This window comes from Lepidothrix coronata, unplaced genomic scaffold (assembly GCF_001604755.1).
Source record: "Lepidothrix coronata isolate B3197 unplaced genomic scaffold, Lepidothrix_coronata-1.0 Scaffold272, whole genome shotgun sequence".
Taxonomy (NCBI): domain Eukaryota; kingdom Metazoa; phylum Chordata; class Aves; order Passeriformes; family Pipridae; genus Lepidothrix; species Lepidothrix coronata.
This window is the reverse complement of record NW_016690452.1, coordinates 33,997-50,550: the sequence shown is the minus strand read 5'-3', so window position 1 is coordinate 50,550 and position 16,554 is coordinate 33,997. Positions and strand designations below refer to the sequence as shown.

General features: G+C 39.3%; 1 protein-coding gene across 1 annotated transcript in view; it reads left to right on the top strand.

The window, feature by feature from the left end:
- IQGAP1 (IQ motif containing GTPase activating protein 1) overlaps positions 1–16,554 on the top strand; it is a 50,586-nt gene that overhangs the window by 10,972 nt on the left and 23,060 nt on the right. Inside the window, exons 3-15 of the mRNA XM_017836197.1 lie at positions 798–954; positions 1,323–1,400; positions 3,026–3,102; positions 4,461–4,528; positions 5,495–5,608; positions 5,993–6,171; positions 6,848–6,938; positions 7,451–7,614; positions 8,702–8,786; positions 9,841–10,004; positions 10,374–10,534; positions 11,079–11,203; positions 15,012–15,175. Coding sequence (XP_017691686.1) covers positions 798–954; positions 1,323–1,400; positions 3,026–3,102; positions 4,461–4,528; positions 5,495–5,608; positions 5,993–6,171; positions 6,848–6,938; positions 7,451–7,614; positions 8,702–8,786; positions 9,841–10,004; positions 10,374–10,534; positions 11,079–11,203; positions 15,012–15,175 — 1,627 coding nt within the window. The remainder of the gene's footprint in view (positions 1–797; positions 955–1,322; positions 1,401–3,025; positions 3,103–4,460; positions 4,529–5,494; positions 5,609–5,992; positions 6,172–6,847; positions 6,939–7,450; positions 7,615–8,701; positions 8,787–9,840; positions 10,005–10,373; positions 10,535–11,078; positions 11,204–15,011; positions 15,176–16,554) is intronic.

Sequence of the window (16,554 nt, the reverse complement as noted above, 5' to 3'; positions counted from 1 at the left end):
TTCCATTTTTTTCCCTGTTTTTGAAATGTATAATAGAGTGGGAGAAAATACATAGAAAGATAGACTTGATGACAACATCAGCAAACTGAAAGAGTGTAGGTTTAGATTAGATATTAGGAAAAAAATTCTTTACTGTGAGGGGGGTTAGGCACTGGAACAGGTTGCCTAGAGAAGCCCCATCCCTGGAAGTGTTCAAGGCGAGGCTGGGTGGAGCTCTGAGTAATCTAGTCTAAGGGAAGGTATCCCTGCCTGTGGTAGGGGGTGGAATGAGATGAACTTTAGGGTCCTGTCCCGTCCAAACCGTTCTTTGCTTCTGTGAACACTGTAGGGCTTGTCTGTGACATCAGTTAAAAGAGCTTGAGTAAGTGGCACAAAGTCATGAAATAACTAGGAAATACTTAATGAGAGTAAAGAAATGCTTGTGAGATAAGCCTGCACTCATGAGGAAGGTTTAAGTTAGTTAAAAGGACAAGATGGCTGCTATGTCTAGACCAGTACCAACTAAATCATGGGCTGGAGGAGAAACATGAAGATGAGATTGTGTCTTAATTACTTTTGAAACTCTGGCTGATGGACTCTGTACTTCTCATTAATATTTTGTTTGAAGTGTTACTGACTAGCATTTTAATGACACAGATTCTGTGATAGTGTTATATCCGTTTTCAACCCTTATTGTTAAATGAACAGTATGCTTGAGTATGACAGCAGTAGCAGCATGAAGCTTGTTTAGCAAGGGGTTGTGTTCACAAATTGGAAATACACTCGTGTGACCAGCTTTGTTGTTCTTGCACTTCCAGATGGATGGAGGCCTGTTTGAATGAGGAGCTGCCTGCCACAACAGAGCTGGAAGAAGGATTGAGAAATGGAGTCTACCTGGCCAAACTTGGAAACTTTTTCTCCCCTAAGGTGGTTTCTGTGAAAAAAATCTATGACAGGGAACAGACTAGATATAAGGTGAGTGCTATTGACCATGGATATTTCTTTAGAGAGACATCTAAAACAGGAATATGTACACATGGAGGCAGTATGAGAAAATAAGCAGAAAGTTAGTTTATATTAGTCTTACCTTAAAAACTCTGCTTTCACTCTAGAATAATGATTAAGTGAGGGACTAGGTGGACTCTTAGCTTTGTATCTAAACTTGCACTTAGGTGAAATAATTTGTTGTAAACAGTCAATATAAGTGTGTGTAGAAGACTTCTGACTTCTGTAAAAGTGCTGTTTTCACCATCAGTCTTAATGAACCTCCCTGCTGTTCTTGGCAGCTGTGATATTTTGTTTCTTACTGCTCTCCCTCTTGTTTCTGCCTGTTTTTATTTCAGGCAACCGGTCTCCACTTCCGACACACAGATAATGTAATCCAGTGGCTGAATGCCATGTCTGAGATTGGTCTCCCCAAGGTAACTTCTATGTTGTACATGCAAATAAATAAATAATCTCAGAAAAGCTTTGTGTTCTGTGGAAGCATTTGCTGTTGTACAAAAATCAGCACACCGAATCTAGTTAATTCTAGATTTATGTCCCTGTAGAAACTCTCTCCTAAAACTTGCTGGAAGATTTCATTCTGCTATGTGTGTGAGAACAATTAGGAGTAAAATAATTAATCCTTCTGTACTGTATCCTTATTATTACTAATCTTGCATGACATCTGCATTACATTGTTCTTGCCTTGCATTCTTTTGAACAGTATCTGAGCTACAGTTTGATTGTGGAAGTTTTTTTAGAAATCTATGCTAAAAATAGGAGCACAACAGAAAATACTACATTCTTCATTTTTTCAGATTTCCCTGTGAAATTTTCATATCAAGTTGAAATGTTCCTAGTGTAACTTGATGAAATATGAATTGTTGGCTTGACTAGAGAAATGGCTAGATAAACTTCCCTGAGCTAATAAACACAGTTGCCTGAATATATATATGGAACTGTGGTAGTGTTGGGTTTATAGCCAAGGTTTTTCGTAAACCATGTTATGCTTAATCTCACCAAAACCAGCATTGCGCAGTTTAATCTGGTGTATGTTTTCTTTGCATATGTGCTTGAAAATTAAACACTTCATTTTTGGCAAAGTTTCTTAAATAACTTGTGATTAACTGGTTGAGCCTTCATGGGATTTATGACGATCTTACAGAAACGCCTTTGGGATTAGGAAATACTGAAATATGCTGTTAGGGTGGTTAGGTGAAAATAAACGAGGAGGAGTTAGAGAGATGTTAAGTGCCAGGTATGAGGTAAGAGTATCAGATGTAAGTGGATTTTGGGTCGAAATAAATGTGTGAGAAGATGTTAAAGAAACTGTGCTGGGGTCCAGTACATTTACAAAAATTACCATTGCTTTAAGTATTTTCTCGTGCAGAAGAGCCAGGGAACTGATGCTGTGGAATTGAGGGTCCTCCAGTTGCTCTTGTCTTTACAGAAAGAGCAATGCTATTTTGTGCTCATAGGCAACAGCAAGGAACCTTCCGATAGCTAGAAAATAACGTATCTTTTCAGTACTTCTGAACTAATTGCGACTTCCAGTATTAACCCCTTTCGTTAAACTTTGAGGACGTTTGTGTTTGAGACCGTCTGAAAGCTTTTGGGTCCAGGTAACTGAAAATGCAGTATGCAGAGCACCTCAGTGCTGGTCTGCGTTTCCCTTTGAAACTCTCTCTTCTCTTGCTTTTCAATCCCATTTAATCCAAACAAAATCCTCTTTTCTCTTTTCTGCTGTAATTATTTTTTTCATCTCTTGGCTTTCACCAAAGTCACGACCCAGTATCTTGGTGCACACACAGAAGAAAGGGTCTACCTATTCACATGTGTAGAACTTGGCAGGAAAAGGGGAGCTCTGTTTTGGGTGTGGGTGTTAGAAACAAAAGGCAGGATTGGCACTTCAGGCAGGAGAAACGTTGGTCCAGGGCAGAGAAGCTTGAAGAGTTTTGTTTCGTGGACTGTTTCATTACTGTAGTGCAGAAGAATTGGACTGATATGATTTGGCTATATAGAGTGAATATCATTCAGGCTGCTAACCTTGTTTTGTCTTTAGATATTCTACCCAGAAACTACAGATATCTATGATCGCAAGAACATGCCACGCTGTATCTATTGTATTCATGCACTCAGGTAAGGCATACCTTACCAGACAGAAAATCTGATTGCTTCTGAAATCTTTCTGCAAAGCTGAAAGGTGAGAGGAGAGAGAGCTAAACTGAAGGCTAGATGAAGGCAAGTTTTCTAACAGAACAGTGTTGCCAGGTGAGAGCAAAGATCCATGAAGCTGGTATTTTGTCTTGGGCAGTGGCCAAATGAGATGCCAAAGGAAAAAGAATCAGTCAAGTATGTTGTGACTTCTGCCTTTCCATTCCAGTTCTCACCCTTTCACCCTCTCAGTTAGAGCTAGACATTCTTTAACCAAGAAGATAGTGAGGCACTGGCACAGGTTGCCTCGTCCCTGAAAGTGTTCAAGGCCAGGTTGGATGGAGTTTGGAGCAACCTGGGATAGTGGAAGGTGTCCCTGCCCATGGCAGGGGGCTGGGTTGGAATTAGATGATCTCTAAGGTCCCTTGCAACCCAAGCCTTTATGTGATTCTATGATCGTGCTGAGCTGGCGCGACAGGCAAAAACTAGAGGAGTTGCTTCACTTTTCTCAATCCCATCTGTACTTAGCTGTATGGATTCATCCCTTCTTTGTAACAGTTACATTTCTTGTGAGGCCTAGGTGAATACATTAACCCCATTTTAATAAGCCAAATCAGCTTAGTGAATACTTCCCCCCTACTCGCTATTGATGAGACCACACCTGCAATCCTGTGTCCAGTTCTGGGCTCCCCAGCATAAGAGGGACAGGAGCATGCTGGAGAGAGCTGAAAGAAGGATCGCCTTCAGGAAAGGCTGGGAGAGTTGGGACTATTCAGTGTAGATAACAGATGGGGCCATGGCAATCTCAGCAATGTGTGCAGCTATCTGAAGGGAGGATGCAAAGATGTGAAGCCAGGCTCTTCTCGATGATGTCCCATGACATGACAAGAGGCAGCTGGCACAATCTGAACCACAGAAGAGTTCCTCTCAACATCAGGAAACACTTTGTTTACTGTGAGGGCGACCAAGGAGGGGCACAAATTGCCCGCACAAATTGCCCTGGAATGTTTGGGGGTCTCCACCGCTGGCAATACTCAAAAGCCATCTGGACATGATCCTGGGGAACTTGATCCAACGTGACCTGGTTTGAAAAGGGAGCTCGAACAAGACAAACTTGAGAGTGCCTTTCTGGCCTCAACCATTCTGTAATTCCCTGAAGACTTCAGAGTGGTGGGCCAGTTATGTTCAGCTGAGGGGGGAAGAGGGGAGTCAGCTCACGCACTTGATGATTACCAGCTGTTACATTGGCTTACTTGTCCTTGAATCTGTTCTAAAGTTGTATCATTGTCAGAACCACACAGAAAAATTACTAGTTCTAATTATTTGCTTATTTTCTTTTCTAGCCTGTACCTTTTCAAACTGGGTCTTGCCCCCCAGATTCAGGATTTATATGGCAAGGTAGACTTCACAGGTAAAAAAAACAAACAAAAAACCCCCAACACTCCTGTGCTGCCTTTATCTCATACCCTACTAGATCAGTTGTTGAACTGATTGTTACTGTTGATACCCTAAATGCAAATTAAATTAAACATTAATGGCTATGAGGACTTCTAGTAATTTAGGAAGAAGGTTTGATTTGGATGCTTCTGAGCCAGGCAGCTATAGCCATCAGTTCACTAATCACTACTTTTGCAAATAACAATGTCCTAACTTTTTTTGTTGTAACAATGTCACTGTTGTAAGATGCTTAAGCCTTGCATCCATCCTCTTGGGAGTTTTCAGTTTTGAACTTGGTAAGCAGTTCTGACCTCCTGTGACAGTTTAAACTAGAGGTGCCATCAGCTGAAGAAGCATTTGCCAGCTGATCGGCTGCAGGAGATGCCAGCACAAAGTCTCATGTTCACATGCCTCTTCAAGGTTTCACTTCCTTAATTTTTGCAAAAGTGTCAAATTCTGTGTCTTGCATTAGTGACGTTTTTGCCTGAGGGCACACATCAGATTTAAAAGGTATATAAACTTTATTTCCTAGTGTATCTTGGTACCCTCCATTCACTTTTCTCAGTGTAGTCTCTCTGTGGGGAAAAAGAAAATCCTAAACTACTGCCTGTGCATTTTCCTGCTGGCAACCACAGTTGAGGTACCTCAGAATGGAGTCTGTTTCCAGCTCCTCATGAGAGTCTTGTGTTGTTTTCTAGTGAGAAAGACTACAGAATATTCCCATATGAGTCTCTGGGAAAAAAATGTAAATTTTAGGAAAGTGTGCAAAGTGTCTTACTAGTTTTCATTTATTTGTTTCACTTACTGAATGATATTCAAAGTATTATTTAAATGATAATTGCAGTCTATTGTAGTTATCTTAATTTTTTTTTAGCAGCAAATAGTATAGCAGTGCTAATGTATTTAAGCCTGTGTAACACTGTTTTAATGTATATTTCAGAGGAGGAAATCAGTAATATGAGACTTGAACTGGAGAAGTATGGTATTCAGATGCCTGCCTTCAGCAAGATTGGAGGAATTCTAGCAAATGAGCTTTCTGTGGATGAAGCAGCATGTAAGGAAAAATAGTGTTTTGTTTGATTATTCGAATCAGCAGATCAATTAAGTGTTGGTTTTAATGCCCCCTGTTTTAAGTCTAGTACGGTCCTTTTGATAGGCCTTTTGGAAGACTGGGAAGATGTTTTTGTTCTTTCTCTTCTGTATTTTTTTTTCTTCTTTCTGGAACATGATTCAACTACTTAAAGTATCATAACTAGAAAGCAGGCTGTTGGTTTTTTTCTGGAACACAAAGCCATGATGAAATGAGAGGTACTTTGTTAATTCTTTTGCTTTCCAGTTCGTTTCCAGATAATTCTTCTGCTCTTTTCAAATAAGTTCTCGATTTTTAACAAAGCTGATTTGTTTGGTACTAACTGGCAGACTGTGACTTGTTTTTCAGTACATGCTGCTGTCATTGCCATTAATGAAGCAATTGACCGTCAGGTTCCAGCTGACACTCTTATGGCAATGAAGAACCCTAATGCCATGCTAATAAATCTCGATGATCAACTGGAATCCACTTACCAAGACACACTCTACAGAGCAAAGCAAGACAAGATGGAGAATGCTAAAAATAGGGTAGCTCAGTTCTTCTTTCAAACCGTCTATTTGCATGCATTGCTATTTTGTATTGCAGTGTAAAATAGGGGGAATTCACAGAATGTGTGTTACTACCCCTGTATGTATAGTGTTAGGTGGACTTACTCCTGGTGATATTCTAGTATGTTCCCCAGTAACCTGTCTTCTTATTATAGGAGACAGGCAGCAGTTGGCTGTGTTAGTTTGTTTAGCTGTCTGAAATATGGGCCACATAGATACAGATTTCATTTAATCCTTTTTATGCTGGGGATGCATCCCTCTGTTTTCACACAGTATAGATGTGTTTTCCTAACAAAGAAATGAGCAAAATTGACTGATGCTCTTGGAAGTGAACCATGTTGTTTTAGAACATTGTATAATGCAAGCCTAGCTCTGTATACTGCTTTCCATGTTCTGGAGCTCTACTGTGTGTTCATATAGAAGCATAACATTGAAATAAGGTGTTTCTGGGCTGTTTGTATCGGAGTTGGACTGTAGTTACTTTAGATGTGTTTACATATAGGGCTTTTTTTTGGAAGCGTAGAGGTAGCCTGTCTGTGACCTATCACAAGCTCTATATAGGTAAATAGTTTTCCTCCCTGACTTTTTCAGTTAGAAGATCTGTGAGGGCAACGGGAGCTGTAGAAGCACTGATTAGTTTTTATTTCATCTTCAGATTGCCTCAGAAAGTTCAGATAGAGAGAGAGATGTGTATGAAGAACTTCTGACTCAAGCTGAGATTCAGGGAAACATCAATAAAGTGAACAGTAGGTATCATGTTAAAGTAATAGTCTTAATTAAAATAGTACTTCAAAACTATATCTGTGCTCCTCTTTTTCTGTAATGCTGACCAAATTTAAAGGCAGCTCCCCTGTTTTTGTGGGATACTTTGTTGTTTTTTTTTTTTGTTTGGTTGGTTGTATGGTTGGTTTTGGTTTTTTTTGGGGGTGAAGGGTGTTTTTATTTTTGTTTGTTTTTACTCATTATTAGTACATAGTTGTAAGCTGAATTTACTCTGATTTCTGTTACCCTTCCTTTTGGAAATGGATTGTCCATGTTGCTGGCCCCTCCAGTTCTTCATCTTGAATAATGCATGCTATTTCCAACCATCAGACCGTTTTTCAAGTACCGCTTCGTAATTGACTCTGGAAGTCTTCCATTTGATACCTAGCTTGCTATCTTATCAGGTCTAAGGGTATTTCTTTCTGAGCAGTAGGTTACCTAAACCACGGGACTTCCTCATTTCACGTTTCTCTCAAAACTATTTTACTGTTGCTAGCACATGCAGCCTTATCAAAGATTGACCTAGCTTTGGAACGAGGAGATGCATTAGCACTGTATGAAGCTTTGGCAGCACCAGCCCTGGGACTCCGAGGATTGCTACGAGAAAATTATGACTGGTATTTCAAGCAGTTTTTGAGTGATAGGCAACAGAAACAGGAGGTATGGAAAAGTGTAGATTACCCTGATTCGTTAAGTTTTTGCCTGCCTCTGCCTTTCACTGTACCACTGTGTACTAATCACTTGCTATATACCTGCATTGCAGTTTAGTGTTGTTGGTTAGAAAAAATTAGTGCTGAGGGATGGAAGCATTCAGTAAGCATATCTGCCATTTAGGTTTTATGTCTGCATGTGAAAGGCCAATATAATGTTTGTATGTGTGTGTATATATATAACTAAAATACTTTGACCAAACCTTAAAATACTAACCTCTGTGTGTATAAAACTGTTATAATTAAGGTGTGTCCTCCCTCATTTTACTATTGTCAGTGTCTGAATAATGTGGATATTTGTGTTTTGTAAACACCTATCAGATAAGCATAAGCTACTTTCACTGTGGAGAATATGACCATACACCACTTGTAGGCGTGGCGCTTAGGGACACGATTTAGTGGTGGACTTGGCAGTGTTAGGTGTGCAGTTGGACTCAATGGTTTTAGGGGTCTTCTCCAACCTAAATGATTTTATGATTCTGCCCAAGTTATTCAAGCCCTCTTGCTCCCTGGTGACTCCATCTCACGTTCTTTTTGTACTTGTGTGGTACCATATAATCCAGGAAGCGTGTATGTATAAGCCAAAGCTGCGTCTTGTCCATTTTGATGTCTTGCTAACTCTTTAGTTGCTCAGAGGTAAAACGGAATATTAGTTAACAGGTCTCTTCATGGCAAACTACACAAATTTAACATCAGCATGCAGCTCATGTATGGGGAGTATTTTCCCACAAAGTTATGACCTTTGTTTTAAATATTTTATAATTTTGGAAGCTGGGTCTTGCTTTTAATTGTTATGTTCATGAGACTGCACTTCTAATATAAGAGGGGTCAGGTTGTACGCATATGGTCTTTCAGCATCTTAACTGAGAATCTGGAGAGTAATTTCTGGCTTCCTTACATATGTGGCATTCTTTGTTTGCAGAAGCTATATTGCATTAGAATATTTTAAGTTAAAGCAGAGTATTTTTATTGAGGTATTTGAAGTGAATAAGGTGACATCATTTCAACCTCATGGTTTATATTTCTTTTTTCTTTAGGCTGGCCTTACAGGTCCTCTGCAGAAGGAAGAGTTGCAGTTTGGAGTGGATGCTGCTAACAGGGCAGCACAACAGTACCAGCAAAGTGAGGATCAGCAGGAATTATTGCAGCAAAGTGACCATGGGTGTGATCAAAAGAATGAGACAGCACAGTATTTGGGTCTATTATGAGTGGTCAATACAAATGTTCTTTAAGTACTTTACAGCTGCTAAGAACATTAGAGAGATGGTTGCCCTAATGATTTGTAGTATCTTTTATCCAGCTGTTACAATGTGGCTGGAGATAACAGCATATAATTTGAAATATAAGAAACATGGAATTTTTGCTTCCACCTTAAATAACCGCTTTTTAGAGAATGCTTGCATGAATTTTTGTGCTGCAGATCAGTGAAGAAAATCTGGATTGCTCCAAGGGGTGTGAAAGCTAGATTATGTGCTGGCCATTCACATAAATCTTCCTTGATTTGAGCTGCAGAACCTTCAACTTGTTTCTGAATATCAGGATGCAAAGAAAATGCAGATCATGATGGCTGACTTATTTTTGATTGATGCTTCTGGGACCATGCAGCACTCTGGCTGGGCAGGAGCAATTCAGTCTGTGATAGGTAGAAAGGACTCTACTAGAGATTTGAGGAGAGAGGGTTTAGAATACAAGGGGAAAATAGTGAATGCTGAATTAAGTAGCTGTCTGCCTTTGAAGTACCTTACTTGTTCAGCATGGAGGTCTGTGTTTGTTTACCTACTGTGCCATTTGAAGTTAGACAGGGTGTACCCACCATGGAGTGCCTCTTACTGCCTTGATCAGGGTAGATGTGAACAGGAAGAGAAAGTTGGTACTGTTCACCCATCCAAAAATTTGCAATGGGGCTTCTTACTATCGCAGTACTGAAATGGTAAAACAGTCCTTCGATAACCAGACAAAAAGGTGAACAAATGTTAAACGTGAGCGTTGTGTATTTAATTGTCTTCAGTAACGGAAGACTAACCGGGGATTAATGGATCAGAAAGCTTGACTCTTTCTCCACAGTTAGGGGTATTATTCTTTTTCTAGTTAAGTATCTGAGTAGGATGAAAATGCTGTTACTATGGGGGTCTGAACTGTCTCCCTGCCTTATTCTGTATGCTCTTTGAACTTCTAGAACTGGCAGCAGTAGCCAGAATTAATTCAGCAATTCGAATGGGTGATGCTGAGAAGACTGTGGCAGAAATGATGAATCCAGAGGCCCAGTTACCAGAGGTTTATGCATTTGCTGCAGATCTTTACCAAAGGGAGCTGGCTACCTTACAGCAACAGAGCCCTGAAGTAAGTATCACCTTCTCTTTATTTCTGGAAGTTGGCATGGGTCACTGGGTGTACCTAGTCAGTTCTGTTAAATGCATTCTCTGGAACAAACTTGTCTTGAGTCTTCATGGAACTGCTTTGATGTTCAGTCTGTTCTGATGTGGCTTAATCCCTAAATCTTGAGCTACTTGGCCCTGTAAGGTTCTGCTTTAATCTCTTACTTGGTGTTCTAGCTTTGTTTACAATACTCACCTTTCTGCTTCATTGTCATAAAGGTTGTCCCTTTGCTTTGTAACATGTCTGTTTTGACAGCTACTCTGTTGTTTTCTATTTGTGGCAATAGTTTGTATAGGGCACAGAGAATTAATTTGCTGTCCTCTTTGTATGCAGGGTAACCTCACCCATCCAGAACTGTCTGTTGCTGTTGAGATGCTGTCTTCTGTGGCCCTGATTAATAGGGCTTTGGATTCAGGGGATGTGAATACAGTGTGGAAACAACTGAGCAGTCCTGTCACGGGGCTTACAAACATTGAGGATGAGAACTCACAGAGGTGGATATTTCAAAGAATCATATATGTTCTTGATGTTTCTTATATTCTGTGACTTCATGAATTTTTTCTTCTCTTCTCTTACATTTTACATTGTTTCTACATTATTTATTACAGTATTGATTTAATCTCTTATCTCCTGCATCTTGTTTTTGCAATTACTATTTCTCACTGGTCTGAGTTCTGTGCTGTCACTCAATGCTTTCTCATGGATTTCACGTGAAAGCCCCATTGTGATACCATTAGGTTGTCACTAATTCTTACGCCAGCTCACTCACTATTTTCTTTGCCCTGGACTGTTATTCAGTGTTTTAGTGCTTTTCTCTATTTGGCAATTTTGTTTGTTTGAACCTACTTCACATTTGGGCTGAGCATCCTGCACACAGCCTTTCCCCTTTCTCCCCCTTTTCATATTTGTTCTAGTTTCAACCCTCATGTTACCTCTCCCACTTTGTGTACCAATTCTCATGCTGTGTCGTGTGTTCCCTGGCTAGCTTGTTGTGATGTGATGTGATGTTTATTGGGTTTGGGTTTTGTTTTTTGACAGATACATTGATGATTTGATGAAGCTGAAGGCTCAAACAAATGCAAAGGGAAATGAATTTATCACGTGGAATGATATCCAGTCATGTGTTGATCATGTGAACAAAGTTGTGCATGAAGAACATGAAAGTAAGTTTTTCTGCTCAATTCATGCTAGACTGATCCTAGCTTATAAGGACTGCTAAAATTAGGTACATGTCAATACAATTGATTGACTTACAGTTGTGTCATATGTTAGATATCTAGAAAGGTCTTATTTCTGAACAAGACTTGGTGGTCTGTAATACAGAAGTCTTGATTGCAGGACTGCAGGCAATCAGGAGTGTTTGTGGTATTGAAGTCAATATCTCAAAACTGTTTATTCCGGTGTAAATTTCAACCCTTTTTTGGATTGAAAATGCGTTTTCTGATGTCAGTGTCTAGGATTTGTCTAGAATCTTCTAGTTTTGTTTCAATCCCCCAAATTTAGTGAAAACTAGTGTTACCAAAATCTCTGTTAGTTGTAGCCCATGCTACAACTCGGAGTGCTCAATCCTCCTTCCTAATTTGCTGCGTTCAGTAGAAGATATTTTGCTTGAAGTCTTATTCTCTCTTTGACTGCAACTTTGCCCTGTTCAGATTTTCCTCTTCTTCCTTTTATTCCTTCTTTTGAATGTGCTTTGGCCTTTTTACCTTTGCAGTATTTAGTGGAAGTTCCACAGCCTCAGTCCAAGATCCTCTACTCTTTATCTGTGGATAATTTGACCTGCATATGCAAGATAAGCTATTCACCTTTTGTTGATGACTTTCAGGTCTGTAATGATACTAGATGCATTTCTGTAGTGGATGAGAAACTTGAATGAACAACAGAAAGATGAGTTTATTTCCAGGTCTTGTTCTCAGTCCTTTAACTCCTGGCTGTATTAACACTACTTCCAAATTACAGCTTCTTTGAAGATCAGTATTACAAATACTGCACCAAATAAACAAGCTTTTTCAGTTACTTATATTCAGTGATAAATCAACAGATACCCAAGAAAGTTTATTCTGAAATGCATTCTGTTCCACAGTTACTTATTGTTTTTGCTTAAAACATTTGATACAGCTTTTTCAAAGAACGTATTATCAGTTTGGTACCATTCAAATTCTAAGTTCCAGATACTGGGACCTAAATCTCAAGTTAGGGTTGTAATGGGAAATGCTGATCTTTTAGTAGGTTCGTTACTTTGCTTAGTGTTAGTTCCATCAGAACATTAGAAGCTGTTACAATACTGGTTTTAACACTATGTATGCCTTCTTGCTGTTAAAACCAGTATTATAAAAGCTGAAATGACTGCTAACTGACATTCTGACTGGTAAAAGAAGAGTATGCTTGCACAGTTGTTGCCTTTTGATATGGAATATTGGTAAAGTGCAAAAGAAAATCCCCTACTGTAAGATGTGCAAAATCCCTCAGAAGTTACAAGCGTCCAGCACAGCTCACTGGTGAGACTCTAGCTCTCTGGGTGTGGGGAGCATTTGAGCTCTCACCAGGAGCATGCTGCCAGAGCTAATCTTTCAGATGTACCCTGTGTGTCGTGCACTGCAGTTCACACTGCCAGTACTCCACTGCAGGGCTTATTGACCTGGAGCATGGACACCTGGTTCTTTGTATTTATGTAAAAGGTGTGATCCAGGAATCACCACTAATGCATTGCACTCACAGGCATTTGCTCAGTAGCCCTAGATTGAAGAGAACAGGAAGAGGTGTAGTGTATACATACATGTACAGTGCCAGGCTGGACGGGGCTTGGAGCAACCTAGTCTAGCAGAACGTGTCCCTGCCCGTGGCAGAAGAGCTTGGAACTAGATGATCTCTAATGTCTGTTCTGTGCAGCAAGTCCGAGTAGCAAAACTTAAGTACTCGTGAAGGAAAGAAATACTGATGCAAGCTGAAAATTGTGAATGTTAACCTAACTTCTATGCCTCTAGCCCTACATTTTTTAAATTTCTATTTTTCAGTAGTATTTATGTTAATAAATGTCTTTTAGCAGTGATAAAAGACTGGAACTTAGCGTACTTATGAACATTTCAGCAAAACAGAAAATATGAGTAATTCTTCTTTTTCTAATGCAGTATTAGTTGATTTAAAATCCAGAGCAGAGATAAAGGAGTCCTTAAAAATAGCAGAATTAAACAATTCTTAGGTAGATCCTTCTGAGGTTCTGTTTCAGATAGTTTTAATTTTCTATTTTTTTTTCTCAGTTTCATTAAGGGATCTTAACTTTTGTTGATGACCAGTACTGAAAACCTCCTGGGTATCACTTGTTTTCAAGCCATCTGTGTAATATTTAGCTCAAAGCCTTGCATCGTAAGGCAGGAGAGATTTGTCACAAGTGTGGAGGTGATGCTGAAGTTTATGTTTTGCACTGAGACAAACAGGTGTCTTCTGCCACTCCTTGTTGTATGCTTGGTGTCTTGTGTTTCACCTTGGAAAGCTTATACTCTAGAGAGGGTTAAATTTTAAATTAAAAGCCTCCTGTTTTGGTTAACTTGTTTGCTGCTTCTCCAAATAGACACTAGGTTTCCTGTTTCGGTCACATGAGCAGATTTGTTAAAACCACACAAACAGGGACCCACACTGTGAATGCACACACTGGTGCTATGTTCATAGTATGTAAGAGATCACAGTGCAGTTCTAATAGTTTATGCAGTCCCAACATCCTGTTCCTTTTAACACTCCTTATGCTGTAAAGAAAGTGCAGAAAATCCTGTAATGAGATAAATTTTTCTTCTGGGAAATTTCTTAATTCCTTGGCCTGTTTCATATATGCCCTTATGCAAAGATACTTTTTATCCCCTCTCTATGAATAAGGTAAATTAGTCTGAGAAGGTCCTCAAGATATATGACCATATATATTTTTCATTTCCACTATGCTTGTAAATAGTGTCAAATTAAAAAATGCTTTCCGGTGAAGAGCTGTAACATATTGCTCTTCCATGGAATATGCCATGTCCACATTAGCAAACTAATCAGAGAGATTTACTACTGAGGTTCTATGCCCTTTCCTAAGTTATCGTATCTGGTTTTTGGTAGGAACCCTGCTATCATTTTAGCGATGCGGTTCTTGCGACGTCCTCAACATGTATTTTTCTCTGATCTCTACTCCGTCCAAATGGAATCACTTTCCTAAGATGTTCTAGTTTTTGCATAATCTTCTGTTTTGTGAGTCTTTCTTTTGCGGAAGAATCCCAAATCTTTGAATACAATAACCGAAGCTGGAAATCCTCACACTGAGTCCTTTCTTTTTTCTAAAAGATCTCTCTGTTCTGAGATCAAACCATGATTGGATCCTTCTTTAAGCAGGGAATCGAACTAGATAAATCTAGGATCCATCTCAACCTGAGTTATTTTGTGGTTTGCAGGAGATTGTTGCTGTAGATAGGACATGTATGATGTACTGTTTGCATTTAGCTAACAGTAAGATGCATCCACATCTCTGATGATGCAGCTAATACTACATACATCCTTAATAAAAGAGTTTTCTAAAATATGAAGTTATCGTGTTTTTAAATGATATTCCATGCAAATCTTTAGCTTCCTGTGAAAATTTCTTTCTGGTTAAGCCAGAACCTTGGAATATTGTAAACTCTGGCCATTTGGGCTTTGATAATTCTCTTCTAGTGACTCGGAACTGTGTGTCTGAGGACTCAATTTTGTCCCTGCCTGTGGTCTCCCTGAGTGATTTTTTTCTTTTTAACTTTATTTTTTTAATTACCGTGCCCAGGAATTATGACTACTTTAAGGTGGAAAAATAGTCTTGCTTTCTTTACTAGTAAATAATGTTTTCTGTTAAAAATATTGCGGTTCTTGGCTGATACTTGGTTTAGGAAGGACTAACTGCACTTTTCTTCTGAAGCAATTATTGTTGACCAAAAATGGAACTTTGTCTTTCTCTCCCTATGCCTTCCTCCCTAGGGATTTTGGCAATTGGTCTTATCAATGAAGCTCTGGATGAAGGGGACAGCAAGAAGACTATTCAAGCCTTACAGATTCCTGCAGCAAAATTGGAGGGTGTAGCCCCAAAGGTAGCACAGCATTATCAGGATACGCTACTTCGAGCCAAGCGAGAGAAAGCACAGGTGAGTGTAGTTACATGGACCTCTTGAAAGACCTTTACATATGTGTAATGGGATTCTTACTGGTCTTGAAAATCAGGAATCAAAACTGACAGTGGAGAGATGGGCATTCTGCATACCTTCAGCTGATCTTACCTGGTCAGTTTGGATCTTTCTGTATTAGAGAAAGAGATTTGCAGCTAACAGTATGAATCTTCATGAACTCTGGAGATAGGTGTAAGGATATTAAGTGCGTGTGGTGGCTTGTTACAGCTAATCCTGGGTCCTCAGTGAGATATGTGTTTTGTTTGCGGAAGAATAGTATCATCTGTTTCTGAAAGGAGACCATGTTCGTTCCAGGAGTACTGAACTTCTGAATGCAAGTTTCCTGCAAGCTGAAGTATTTTTTTCTAATGTTCTTTATTAAATGTCATAGGCATAGTTATATATGGCAAAGAGAAAGTTTCTGAAAGTGGAAAAATCTGTTAAGTGATAAATTAGAAAAAACACGTGAAACAACATACATGCTACTGGCAAAATATATGCTGATGCCTGTGACACTTTAATAGCTTATGATTTTTTTGAGCAGTAGTTGTCATTAACCAAGGACTTGTACCTGCTTGTACATAGTTGCAGCTTTTACTAAATGAAAGGTGAAGATGGAGAGAGGAAGAGCAAGTTTCATCTTAAAAGTTTAAGAAAGGTGATGAGGAGTGTGCCTGTGTGTACTCAACTAATTTTTGAGTAGTAGGGATAGGACACTTGAGGTTTTTTTCTCCTCTATTTACAAAGAGGTAGCAGACGTCTGTGGTTTCAGTGGCTTGAGAGTGTTTAGTTTTCTTTTTTCTGCTGTGGACCTCTTTGCTCTAGTGGCAATGCACGATTTTGTATAGAGACTAAGATCTGGATTGTCCTGAACACTTTTTGTTTGTTTGTTTTTGACTACAGATAAACCCACGTGATGGAAATAGCTGAAAACTGTATGCATTTCTAATGAAAATCATTAAGCAGCTTTCCCAAGGACCCTGACAGGGTTAATGTTTCTCAGGAACCCATTTTGTGCTGAAGCATTTCCTCCCACTGAGTCAGAATAAAATAATGAACTCTTTTTAGTGTGTGCTTAAACTTGTGCCAGGGTGTGCTGGTAACTTCTCAGTTGGCGTGAAATTACCTTATTTAGACATAAAACAAGTAAAGAGCTTGTCCCAGCAGCATGGCAGAAATTTCCGAAATAGAAAGATCATATTATAAAGTAACAATGTGGGGAAAATAATTATCATCTGAAGTCAACTGTTATGAACTAGTGATTTCTGTACCTTGGGGCTGAGAGAGATTGTACTTCACCTCAAGACGTTGTTCAGTTGTTTACGTGAATGGGGAGCGCTGTATGATACATGTTTCTT